This window comes from Oryzias latipes (genome assembly GCF_053564925.1).
Source record: "Oryzias latipes strain Hd-rR chromosome 1 unlocalized genomic scaffold, Olatipes_Hd-rR_3.1 chr1_Y".
NCBI lineage: Eukaryota > Metazoa > Chordata > Actinopteri > Beloniformes > Adrianichthyidae > Oryzias > Oryzias latipes.
The window spans coordinates 7,921,535-7,935,070 of NW_027616335.1; the positions used below are offsets into that span (position 1 = coordinate 7,921,535).

Below are 13,536 nucleotides of genomic sequence, written 5' to 3' on the forward strand. Positions count from 1 at the left end.
TACAGACTAGCCAGACAGAGAGACAGAGATGGGAAGGACGTGCAACAGGTAAGAGTGATAAAGGACAGAGATGGAAAGGTGCTAACAACCCAGGAGAGTGTACAGAAAAGATGGAAGGAGTATTTTGAGGAGCTGATGAACGTGGAAAATGACAGGGAAAGAAGGGAGGAAGATGTGGTTGTTGTGGAGCAGGAAGTAGCAGAGATTGGAAAGGATGAGGTTAGGAAGGCTCTGAAAAGGATGAAGAGCGGAAAGGCCGTTGGTCCTGATGACGTACCTGTGGAGGTATGGAAGTGCTTAGGAGAGACAGCAGTGGAATTTCTAACGAGGTTGTTCAATAGGATTTTAGAGAGTGAGAAGATGCCCGAGGAATGGAGGAGAAGCGTTCTGGTTCCGATCTTTAAGAACAAGGGTGACACGCAGAACTGCAGCAACTATAGAGGAATAAAGTTGATGAGCCACACAATGAAGCTGTGGGAAAGAGTAGTGGAAGCCAGGCTTAGGAAGAAGGTGGAGATTTGTGAGCAGCAGTATGGTTTCATGCCCCGTAAGAGCACCACTGATGCCATTTTTGCTTTGAGAATGTTGATGGAAAAGTACAGAGAAGGTCAGAAGGAGCTGCATTGTGTGTTTGTAGATTTAGAGAAGGCGTAAGACAGGGTGCCGAGGGAGGAGCTGTGGTACTGTATGAGGTCGTCTGGAGTGGCAGAGAAGTATGTCAGAGTAGTTCAGGACATGTATGAGAGAAGTATGACGGTGGTGAGATGTGCTGTAGGTCAGACAGAGGAGTTCAAGGTGGAGGTGGGACTACACCAAGGATCAGCTTTGAGTCCTTTTTTGTTTGCTATGCTGATGGACAGGCTGACAGACGAGGTAAGACAGGAATCTCCCTGGACAATGATGTTTGCAGATGACATTGTAATTTGCAGTGAGAGTAGAGAGCAGGTGGAGGAACAGCTAGAGAGGTGGAGGTTTGCTCTGGAAAGAAGAGGCATGAAGGTCAGTCATAGTAAGACAGAATACATGTGTCTGAACGAGAGGGATCAAGGTAGAAGCGTTAGGTTACAGGGGGCTGAGGTGAAGAAGGTGCAGGAGTTTAAGTACTTGGGGTCAACAGTTCAGTGTGATGGGGAGTGTGGAAAAGAGGTGAAGAGGCGAGTGCAGGCAGGTTGGAGCGGGTGGAGGAAAGTGTCAGGAGTGTTGTGTGACAGAAGAGTGTCAGCAAGACTCAAAGGAAAGGTGTACAAGACAGTGGTGAGACCAGCTCTGCTCTATGGGTTAGAGACGGTAGCAGTGAGACAGAGACAAGAGGCTGAGATGGAGGTGGCGGAGATGAAGATGTTGAGGTTCTCTTTAGGAGTGACCAGGTTAGACAGGATAAGGAACGAGTACATCAGAGGGACGGCTCATGTTGCCTGTGTTAGGGACAAAGTCAGAGAAGCCAGACTGAGATGGTTTGGACATGTTCAGAGGAGGGATAGTGGATATATTGGTAGAAGGATGTTGGAGATGGAGCTGCCTGGCAGGAGGGCAAGAGGACGGCCAAAGAGGAGATACATGGATGTCTTAACAGAGGACATGAAGTTGGCTAATGTTAGGGTAGAAGATGTTCATGATAGAGTGAGGTGGAAAAGGATGATTCGCTGTGGCGACCCCTGATGGGAAAAGCCGAAAGAGAAAGAAGATACTTCTTTTTTATTTCACTGCAATGCATCCTGGTTGGCTGTTGACTATTGTCAATCAATTTCCTCCTTAAGTCTTAGTAACTATTATTGATCTGTCAGCTATTCACAACATATCTATTAAAATAACATACTATGAATAATACAATAAGTGTAGTAATGCACATAACTTTGAACTAACTAAGTAAAGTGAATATTAGAAACGACCTACAAGAAACCACACCAAAACTCTTGGGTTCAAACAAATATCTTGGTTGAATTTTCCTGGTGAGAATGGAGTGCAATTTTTTATCCACTTTACACCTTATCCATATCCAAAGATACAATCAAAGCAATATAACTTCACCTGGAAAGGGAAAACATATTACATTAAAAATACACTATTATAGAAGCGTATGAAGAAGGGGGTGTAAAGTCAATAGATTTTAAATGTCAAAATGGCATATTGAAAATTAATTGGCTAAGGCATTTTTTAAAAATACAAAATAAAATCTGGTTTTATAGAACAAAATAACTTTTGTATAACATTCTGTGGAATTGAATTGTTACTTAGAAATGAATTGGATCTGAAGAAGGTTCCCCTAAAACTTTCCTCATTTCATTAACAGATATTATTATGTTGGAACATGCTTTACAAACCCAATATCAGTCCTCACAGCACCCCAATAATAAACTTTCGATATGTATTATAAACGTGAATCTATACTCTTAAACTTGTTAGAAAAGGGCATATGGTCTGTAATTATGGTCTAAATTCAACATAACTAATCAAAAAAAAGCAATACAACTTAGTAGTTAAGTCCATACCTCCAGCAGTAATACAAATGGCATCTAATTTATGCAAAACTAACTTACAGCCATGTTTTTACATTGCCTACGGTAAGTGGTTATGGTCTCATAAAATCTAGTTTTAAAAACCCTATTATTCTAAGCTTATTTAACAAAGAACTATGTCTATTAGCAATGTTTCATGTAAGCAGAAGTTGCATAACTTCAAAGATTTATTGTAGGATTCTTAATGACATAGATCCCTCAGCTGATTTCCTTTGTAATCGATTTGGTTTTCAAAACAATAACTTTTTCTTTGGTTAAGAATGTGTTGATACACCCAAAAACATTTTTTGGAGTATGTATGGCACAACATTTTGGGACAATATATAAAACTGGTTATCCAAATGGATGCTAGTTCCAGCAATAAAATTAAACAATGAATGGTTAGGTTTTATTGTAAAGAGACCTATGCTCAGTATGACATGCCAATTTATTCAATGATGATTCTAGGAAACGTGTTTTATTCACAAGAATGGATTTTTAAAATGTACACCAAATTTTGTTGTTTCACCATAAGAAACTCTGTATTTTGTTTTCTGTAATGAAGTATATGAGAAAAGTAAAAACTGCTTTGAAATTAGCTGAAATGGTTATTATAATAATAATAATTCACTTTATTTCAGACTCAGATGCGGTTGATAAAAGCAGACAGATACAACATACATTATAAAAATAATTAATAAACAAAGAAAAATTAAAAAACAAAACAAAAAACAAAACTACAGTTTACAACCATTTCAAAAGAGTATAAGTCCACTGGCCTTCCAGGTTGGGGGTTTGGCACAGGGCTAACCACCCGGCCCTATAAAACTAAGATGGTTACGGAAACAGCACCTAGATCAAAAACCACTCTAAAGTGCAAGGGGCCTCCAGAGTCACAACAAGAGACTTGTATGAATGACAATGGTAAAAGCCAAACCTTGGAACCCACTGACAGGAGGATGGAAGTCTTGAGCACTAAAACCAAGACCAGATTAGGATTCTGGAATGTACGAACAATGTACCAAACAGGAAAATTGGCACAAGTGACATCAGAGATGCGTCGATATAATCTTCATATTTTAGGTGTTAGTGAAACCAGATGGATAGGATCCGGCAAAGTCATAACATCAACAGGAGAAACATTACTGTATTCAGGCAGAGAGGATAGTAAGCATCAAGAAGGAGTTGCCATCATTTTAAAGAAATGAGCAGAGAAAAGTCTAATTGAATGGAAACCTGTCAACAGTAGATTGATTAAAATCAGGATGAGAGGGAGACATACGAACATGACCATAATTCAGTGCTACAGTCCTACCAATGACAGTGAGGAAGAAGCAAAGGACTCTTTCTATGAACAGCTAGATACAGAAGTTAAGCTCACACCAAGATATGATGTTTTGATCATCATGGGAGATTTAAATGCAAAAGTTGGAAAAGACAACAGTAACAACGAGAGAGCAATGGGCAAGCATGGATGTGGGACAATGAACGAGAATGGAGAGGCTGATTGACTTCTATAATACCAACAATCTTGTGGTGGGGGGCACATTGTTCCCACATCGTGATATCCACAAGCTGACATGGTACTCACCAAATGACAGAGACAAAAACCAAATAGACCACATGATGATCAACGGGATGTGGAGAAGATCATTAATAGATGTTAGGGTCAAGCGGGGAGCAGATGTTGGAAGCGACCATCAACTTGTTACGGCAATGATAAAACTGAAACTGAGGAAATCTCAAAAAATGGCCCATGCTCCAACAAAATTCAATGTTCAGAAATTACAAGACCCTTGGATAAGACGTAGTTTTGTTCTACAAGTCAAGAACAGATTCCAAGCACTTCAAGATTTGGACACAGAAGTCAGTGTTGACATGATCAACTCAACATATGAACACATCAAGACTGGTTACCAGCAGAGCGCAAAAGAATGTCTTGGATTTAGAACCAAGAAAGGGTCTAAGGAATGGATTGAGCAGAGAACATGGAAGGCCATTGAAGACAGACGAAATCTTAAGAATCAGCTTCTTAACACCCGTTCAGAGAGACTCCAAACAAAACACAAGCAGCAGTACAGAGAAGCCAATAAGACAGTAAAAAGGACGGTGCGCGCCGATCGCCGAGCATATATTGAGGAGTTTAATTAATAAACAAAGAAAAATAAAAAAACAAAACTAAAACCAAAAATACAGTTTACAACCATTTCAAAAGAGTATAATCACTGTGCCCAGTGTTTCCTCAAGGCGGAGGTGTAGCGGAATGAGCTGTTAAAAATCTGAAGCTAACGGAAAACCCCTAAGCATGAATGTTGACCAGGATTTAATCCTGAAGGACCAGCCTGGACCTGTAGCTAATTTAAGAAATTTAAGGCCCAGAGGCCAAGACAGGCATGAAGTGAAAAGACAACACACAAAACAACAAGTCAATTGTACAGATATATACAAATTAACATGATATACATGCATCATTTTTACTATAGGGTTCTCTGATAGAATACTTTGGATGGATCACAAATGTTGAATTGATTTTTTGGTCCAAGGACACTACGAATTGAGAGAACGGGATTCAACCCGCAAAATCGTTGATTATCGGACGACCAATTCTACTTCTTGAGCTACTGATTTCACCAGATAAATTGTAATTTCTAGACTGTACAAGTGACGGAGAAGGTTTACCTTTACACAGCTCAAATTTGGGTTCGAATAGCAACTTAGCAGCAAACCAGTAGAAGCTGTGCTGCTGAAAGTAGAAGAAACAAAACAACAAGTCAATTATACAGATGCATTTTAAACATTAAAGATATACTTTGTTTTTACTTGTTGTGCATCTCTTCCTGTCCCATTTTAACATGCCGTTCTCCCTTTTTACTTCCAGACCATTTTACTCATTACCTTACTCTCCATTTATTATTTTCTAATTTTTCTCTTCCTGTCTTTTTCTGTGGTCTTTGATTGATTGGGGGGTCTAAGAGCAGGGATGCCAGTTTAGTCAGTTTATTAAAGTTTTGGTATTATCCTATTGAATTCTATGCATTTAAGATCCTTTTTGATTGTATGTTTACCTTCCAATTACCGGTATGAAGCCCACTAAGACGGTTGTTGTTGTGAATTTGCTATATAAATTAAAATTGAATTGAATTGGTACCCGGGGTCCCCAGCCACCCACACATGTTAGCAGAAGGAGGAAATCTGCCCACCGGGCGACCCCTGTGGCAGTTCCGTCTGCCACAGGGGTCCCCCAATGCCAGAGAGCAGGGGGTTACAGGAGCATGGAGAAAGCAAGCTTCCCCACCGCACCATTAAACATAAATCTGTAAAGTTAATGCTCAGAGTTTAGTAAGTTCAGTTTAGAATCTTTCTATTGAATTGTGTGTGTTCATGATCATTTTGATTTTATGTTTTACCCTACTTCTATCTGCACAAAACCCATCGAGACGACTGTTGTTGTGATTCTGGGCTATACAAATAAAATAAAATTGAATTGAATTGCTTTCCCTTATGATCTTCCTTGCAGGTTGTGGGTTGCTGCTGCCGCGGGTGCAGCGCAGAAACTTGCCACGTTTTTTTACTTTTTTTCCCTGCTTGATCCTTTTTATTCTTATTGTATCCTTCTCTTAAACTAGCTTTTAAAAAAAAAATTCTGTGTTTTCTTTTCTCTTCTGGGGAACCTCCTTTTACGTGCAGCTTGTTTGCGTTTTGCAACTGTCTTCCTGGATCGATTCTGCACATGCGCAGTAAGATGGACTGTTTCAATATTATGAATAAAAAAGGGTGGAGAGACCCACACATACTACGATAAGAAATGTGCTTCCATTAAATTTTAGCGAGACGATTTTGGTCCTAGACATAACTATTGCCACAAATAAGTGAGTGTATTAAAATATGAGTGTATTAATCATGAGTGTATGAAAGTTACTTATGGGGCCCTCAGAAACTCAGCGTCCCAGTTAACCACCTATTTTTGTCCTATGGTTAGTCCGCCCTCGACTACATACTGTCATGTATTTATTTGATGATGTTTTGTTCCATACTATTCCTGTAGAGTTTTATGACTGGCTTTACTTGTAAGTCTTGTTTCATTATTTTACGACTGTACCGACATGTAATTCATGATTTAAAAAAAAAAAAAAGATATCGCGAGAATTGCGCGTAATATCTGAGACTACGTAGCGGAAGTTCAGCCTCTTTCCCCGTGGTGGACCAGCCGTTTGGTCGGTTTAGCACAATGAAGGTATACAGATTTTGGGATTATATTTGTTATCTAATCGAATTTCTTTTTAATATAATCACATAAAGTACGCCATGATGGTCACTTATTAGTTTGTGTAGTTTAAGACTAAAATGTGGATTACATGCTGCGGATGAGGTGTGATTGAGTGCTTGCAGTATCGGGAGTGAAGCCTTCGCGAAATATGCACAGCGAGAAATACTTGTGCTACTGTAAATACTTTTAAATGTATGTTGAGGTTTAATTCCTCGTTTTTGTTATTACACCTTTTTTAACCATCGTTTTAAAAGCCAGAAGTCGTTTACTACCGTCTTGGCTAAGTTTGAATGTTGGAGCCGGCAGGGGCCTGTTAGCCTTCACGGTGTGAAGTAGCTAGCTTGCAGAAGTGGACTAGCTAACTCTTTTAGTCAACTTTACTACACACAAAGGACATTTCGATCAGACAAATGCATTGTTTTGTTTAATATACACCCTCCTTCTTTTTCCCTCCTGTAGCTGAACATCTCATTTCCCGCTACTGGCTGCCAGAAATTGATAGAAGTTGATGATGAAAGGAAGCTGCGCACCTTCTATGAGAAGCGTATGGCCACTGAGGTGGCTGCTGACCCTCTGGGTGATGAGTGGAAGGTAAATGATTCCTTAGTTATACTCTTTTTGTCTTATAGTTGGGGGGGCATTTCTGAAATGGCTGTTGCACCTACATTCGACCCTGGTAAACTTGACTGGTAGTTGCTAAGGGGAGACATTGGTGCCAAAACAACTGCAGAGCATCCTACCAGATGCGACCAGCCCATGTGACCATGGCTGGTTGAAACAGAAGTGCTCTCTCATTTCTCCCTGCTGACTTGCTGTATATGCATGTGTAATTTAAAGATCAGAACGTATCAAGGGCAACTATCAAATTATTTTTGTGACAAGAAGCCGTTGTCTATGATTTTTATTTGAAGGATGTTTGATATTTAAATGAACTTAATTGGCTCAAGACTGGATATGACAGCTTGTTTAAATTACCTCACGCACAAACGGTGTTGAAATAAATTGTATTCTTTCTTTTTCCAAGGGTTATGTGGTGCGCATCAGCGGAGGTAACGACAAGCAAGGATTTCCCATGAAGCAGGGCGTTCTCACTCAAGGCCGTGTGCGTCTGCTTCTAAGCAAGGGTCACTCCTGCTACCGTCCCCGCAGGACTGGTGAGCGCAAGCGCAAGTCTGTCCGTGGGTGCATTGTTGACGCCAACCTCAGCGTTCTCAACTTGGTCATCATCAAGAAAGGTAACTTGGTGATCATGATTTCTACGGGCATTGGTATAGATGACGTGTGACTTACTTTCATTTATTGGGCTGCATGTTTTAACGGAGGATTAAAAGATTTGAATGTGATTTCTCCAGGTTTCTGTGAAAGCACATTAGGAACCCTTTTGATTGTTTCGTAGTCAAAAAGGGGGGACAGTATGTGCTACAGTAACTGCAGAGCTGCTTTCCAGATGCGACCAGTCTTGATAAAGTGGATGGTTGAACTGCATTGCTCTCCCATTTTTTATTCATCTACATTTTAAATGATGTTCTGTTTTCAAACAAATGTTTATTAATTTTTACACCAAGTAAAGTAAGAAAACTAATAGTAAATTATAAATTTTTTTCCTTCCTCCTTTCCTAAAAAAACCTTCAAGGTGAGAAGGATATTCCTGGACTGACAGACAGCACTGTTCCTCGCCGCCTTGGTCCTAAGAGGGCCAGCAAGATCCGCAAGCTGTTCAACTTGGCAAAGGAGGACGATGTGAGGCAGTATGTTGTGCGGAGACCCCTGACTAAAGAAGGTTAGTTTGGAGCTTGAACTCTCTTCCAGTACACATCCAAGTTATGTAATCATCCTTCTTCTTCCTGAAGGATTTTCTATTTCTGTTGGATTATCGCTGAAAGTGTGTGTGGAGGGTTATTGTTAAAAAAAAGGTGAAACTGAAGGAGTGAGGTGTGTTTACAGTTCAGTGATTCAGTGGTTACAGATCATCTAGTGCTTCAAGCAAATTTAAGGTTACTTTAATGTAATTTCTTCCATTTATCCAGGTGTTTTGTTTTAATGCATTTCTTTAGTTTTTTGCTTTTTAGGACTAAAGTAGCATTTTATGTTGCATAGAATTCAGTTTTTTAACTTTTCCATAATTTGAAATGTGGTTTGTCTCTAAATTATAATGATACCTAATAAATTGTCCTTACATTGCAGATTTTAAGATATAAATCACAAGGTGCTTCACAAAAAACAAAGTAAAACACTGAGTAAAAATAGAATCAGGAGAAGGCCTTTTAAAGAGATTTTTTTAAGCTGTTTTTAAAGAAAACACCACATTTACAGATCTGAGAAAGGGAGTTCCAGAGGAATGGAGACACTGTTGCTAAGACGGTCATCGTAAAAATGCTATAATTAGGCACCAACTTATTGTTGATTGAGGAGCCGGTGGATCGGATTAATATCTGTGACGCGCTGCTACAAAAACAAGGACACGCTGAAATCCGTCTAGGTTTTTTTAACCCTTGTAAAGAGGAAAAAATGCAGCAGCTGGTATTTGCGCAGTTGATGGAATAAAGTGTACGATTGAAAATGTGGCAAACCAACAAGACCAATGCATGTAACTGGTGAACAAAAAAAGCTCTTCTTCCTTATCGCTGAGCAGGTGCATGAATCTTTAACATATAGCTCTTCAGCATGATCAGTAAGATTAAACACTGTGTCATCGCTACAAACCTCATGATTAACTAAAACAGTGTATGATTTGATCACATTTGAATGTTTTTAAAGTTATATTGCTGTGGAAAAAAGATGGGGAGGTAAACATCTATTTTAAGCACGTCGAGACGAGTACTGTTTCATTTTAAATACAAATCTTATAGTTAATTCTAATTTGAAACTCGAGTTCAATAAGTCTAACCAGAAACCTTGGGTCATCCCTTGGAAAGTAATTGTTTGTTTTTTACTGTTAGACTGTACTGGAGTGCACTCTGGTCTGTTTTAGAAAAAAAGTCTTTGCCAAATTGGATCCCCTACAAAATTCCATTAAGTGTTTCAATACAGATTTTGGTAAAAAGAATCTCTCATTGACTTTTTCACCAAGAAATCTTTGATTAATGTTCTATTCGTTCTTGGTTCTTTTAAGCAAAGTTCAGCAGACGGTTACTACTCTTGATAAGTACGGGTGCAGCCACCCTTTATTTTATTTAGGGTGACCATAGGGGGTAAAACCCTCAAGGTTTTTCTAAACCAGCGTACCAATTGGTAGTGGGTTGTTTGCTTCTGTGTGACAGCATCTCTCCTCCATTCTGGTAGGCAAGAAGCCCAGGACTAAGGCTCCCAAGATCCAGAGACTGGTGACACCACGTGTGCTGCAGCACAAACGCCGTCGCATTGCTCTGAAGAAGCAGCGCACCCAGAAGAACAAGGAGGAGGCCTCAGAGTATGCCAAGTTGCTGGCAAAGAGGATGAAGGTTTGTCTTTTAAGCTGGTTATTGAAAATCAGTATTGCTGACCTGCTGTCATGCTCTTTTAATCTCACATGCATGCACAAAATGTCACATTTCACTGTTAACTGTAGACATTAACTCTAGGTTTATAAATGTTGAAACATATTTAAAAAAATATTCAATTCGTTTAGCAACAAATGCAGACCCTTGATTTCCTTGAACATGTCCTACTTTTTCATAGGAGGCCAAGGAGAAGCGGCAGGAACAGATTGCCAAGAGACGTCGCCTCTCTTCTCTAAGAGCATCTACATCCAAGTCAGAGTCCAGCCAGAAGTGAACACATGTCACAATAAAGAATTGAAATGAACACCTATGTTGTACTTTGTGGTGGGGGAGGGTGGCCTGCTATTTAATATCTGAGCTGTCACAACGGCAAGAACCATGTGCTCCTTGACTTACCGTAACTTTACCATTACCTCAATGGAATTCCAGCACATTCTGAAGCTCAAAAGCAGCTTTATGCCAGCAACTGTCAAAGACTCAAACACTGGAACCGCAGCTCAAACTTGTGGCTGCTTCACTATTATTCCTAATGCTTAAGCTACATTCACACCGCCCTCAACTTTTTTAAACTGCCATCTTTGAAGTCTAAATGCACATTCCAAGCTTCCACAAACAGCCGCACAAGTTCTGACTTTTCAGGCTCTACGTACAAGACATGACCATTGGACGCACATTGGAAGGTAAACCAGGTTCAACTTTGACCAATCGGTCCGATTTGGTGACAAATGGATGACCTTTTTAATAGTGCCAAGAATTGGTAACTAGTTTGCCAGGCCAGAATTACGAGTAAGTATTCTACATGAATAGTTGAAACACCTGGATTAAGATTCATGACATTTACCCACTTTGACATTTCACTCCAGTCTTCCAACTAGTCAAAGTAACTAGGCGACGAACGTACATTAGTAATGGATAGCGACAGTCCTGTGTAAACATGGGCTAAACATTCAAAAATGCACACAGCTTAAGGCTTTTATTGTTGGGAAAACCTCAAGCCTGATCCTCAAAGGACTGAACACTTCTGCTTAACGCATGCCTTTAGGAAAATCAGCAAGCAGTTATGTTGAGCAATAAGCAGGAACCGCTGATAAATCTGAATCTTTTATTAGACAAAGTTTTCTAGGAACAAGTAGTCAACAGCGAGTCACATTTTCTCAGCAGCCGTTGTGCAGCGCGGAAGTTCGGGCAGGTCTCAGCCGGAGAGCAGGTGTGGTCTTCCAGCAGGTATTCTTGTAGGGTTTGGACAGGACCATAGGATGACCTCTGCTTTGAGACTGCTTCCGTTCAGGGGACAGATGGCCTAAATTGTACATCTGAGTGATGAAGAAAAATGCGCTGACGGCCAGGTGCTGCATGTATTTTTGCAGTTCTTGAAGTCTCCAGGTGGTTTGAAGATCCTGCAAAAAGTTGGAAACATTTCATGGAAAATGCTTACCTAAGCATGTTTAAAAGCAAAGATGTAGGTCAATGCAGATGCAGTTTTTTTTTTTTTTAAAGGGGGGGTGGGTGGTTTATGGCAACTCCCGCCTCCAAGGTGAACTTCAGCTAGTTTGAACCAAGGAGGAAATTCTGTTTTTTGGAAACATTTGAAAATTGGAAGAAAATTTAAAAATGGGCAACATCTGCTAATATCTTAATAGATGGATCAGAAGTGTGAAAGCTTTGTTAGAGAATTCTGACAAGTTCTTTAGCACAAATGCTGCATGTGAGACATTCTACCATGTGCAGCAGAACTGAACATACCTGAAAAGACTGGACCTTGCAGATGACAACGTGATACGTTCTCCTATACAATTTAACAGAAAGGGAAACGATCCGGGATCTTTCCCTGCCACTCCCGCCTTCAAACCCCTCAACCAAGTGGGCTTTTGTTTCTAGGAGGAGAACAAAGTCTGCATTTAAACTGACTCCAAGCTGCCTCACGGGAGACGTCCAGATCCTCTTACCGTTCTCCTCTTCAGTTGGAGGCAACACGTGGTCCAGCAGAGCCTCAGAAAAGTCCAGGCCCACATTTGCCAGGGAGAGCGCCCGTTCTGCCACAGACTGGGTCGTTCCATCAGCCGGAAGCATCCTGGTCACAATCCAGGACACTGTGTGCTGGAGACACTCCACAGTTCCAGACGCTGCGATGCTCACCTTTCCCCGGATCTCATGGATCTTGGTTTTGGCCGAGGCCACAACCTGTGACACGAGGAGGCGTTAACCTGCTTGGTCTGATTGTCTTGAGAGGTTTGAAGGTGGGATGTTACCTGATCAGTGGGCGACTGAATGATGGGGAAAGATGCTTCAAGCCAATCCAAACTTTTGCATGCAACATTATTTGCAAGGGAAACTGGAGAAATGGGGTTTTATCAATTTGAAAATAATCCTTTCACAATAAAGTTATGGATTTAAAACTAAAAATACCAAAGTTTTAAGGGAGAAAAATTTGTTTATAACCCAAAACTGACATTGCAAACTTATTTTGTGATTAGGCAAAGTGTCCATCCCTACCGGAAGAACCCTTTCAAAATAAAAGTACTCACTCTGGTTCTCCAGTTTGTCCATGAGCGGTGAGGCTCGGGTGCAGGCCTCGGTGCTCAGAGCGCCCACCCTGCTCTCTAGCGCCTCACACAGGACCCTCAGACCGGGGCTGCTGCCCTTTGCGTCCTTGTACAGAATGGACAGAGCTGCACAAGCAGAGCGAACTGCAGGCAGCTTGGCCACCCTGGCAGCTGCACTCACCGCTTCCTGACAATTAAAAACATAAAAATAAAACGTGTGCTGCATTTTAAATCTTAAGAATTGGGTCCAACAACAAAGAAGCAAATAAACTTTTTTTTACTGCATTGCACTCACCTTATTGTTGTTTGAGGGCATCTTTTGCGCACTCTGGAACATAAAAATAAAAGTCTTGCAACCAAAAGTTTTGTCTTAACCTGCTCGGGAAAAGACCCACGAAGAAACCATCAAGGCGTGGGGCAAAACAAGCCGCCTCACAGGTGAGGCCCCGCCCAAATACCCGGATGAGGCAGCTGATCAATTAGCGCTCACCTGAGGCCAAATCAGTACAACAGCTTTTAAAGAATGACGAGTTTTGACATGTTTAGAATATGATAGGCTACAAACCTCAAAAGCGACTAAACAATATTTTTGGCACGCTTAATCAACAAGATTGGGCCAAGAAAGACTGTATATATGGCAAAGAGAATTCTATTAATATTTGCTGTTCAGTTAAATCCTTACTAGTTTAATATTGAATGATTAGGTATAAGTAAATATTTTGATCATCTTAACATTAGTTGTAATTCCCACA

General features: G+C 40.5%; 2 protein-coding genes across 2 annotated transcripts; one reads left to right on the plus strand and one right to left on the minus strand.

Annotated features, from left to right (window-relative positions):
- The first annotated feature begins 6,472 nt into the window (after positions 1-6,472).
- Positions 6,473-10,545, plus strand: LOC144990335 (small ribosomal subunit protein eS6). Its single transcript, XM_078943525.1, has 6 exons — positions 6,473-6,729; positions 7,222-7,353; positions 7,787-7,997; positions 8,396-8,542; positions 10,045-10,202; positions 10,420-10,545. Exons 1-6 carry the CDS (start codon positions 6,724-6,726, stop codon positions 10,513-10,515), a joined length of 750 nt encoding a protein of 249 aa, XP_078799651.1. The 5' UTR covers positions 6,473-6,723; the 3' UTR covers positions 10,516-10,545.
- A 784-nt stretch (positions 10,546-11,329) lies between these two features.
- LOC144990334 (perilipin-2-like) lies at positions 11,330-13,277 on the minus strand. The gene is made up of 6 exons (XM_078943524.1): positions 13,080-13,277; positions 12,767-12,971; positions 12,491-12,573; positions 12,188-12,422; positions 11,985-12,115; positions 11,330-11,638 (listed from the first exon to the last, which is right to left on the minus strand). The coding sequence occupies exons 1-6, from the start codon at positions 13,119-13,121 to the stop codon at positions 11,396-11,398; spliced, it is 939 nt and encodes a 312-aa protein (XP_078799650.1). The 5' UTR covers positions 13,122-13,277; the 3' UTR covers positions 11,330-11,395.
- Positions 13,278-13,536: the final 259 nt, after the last annotated feature.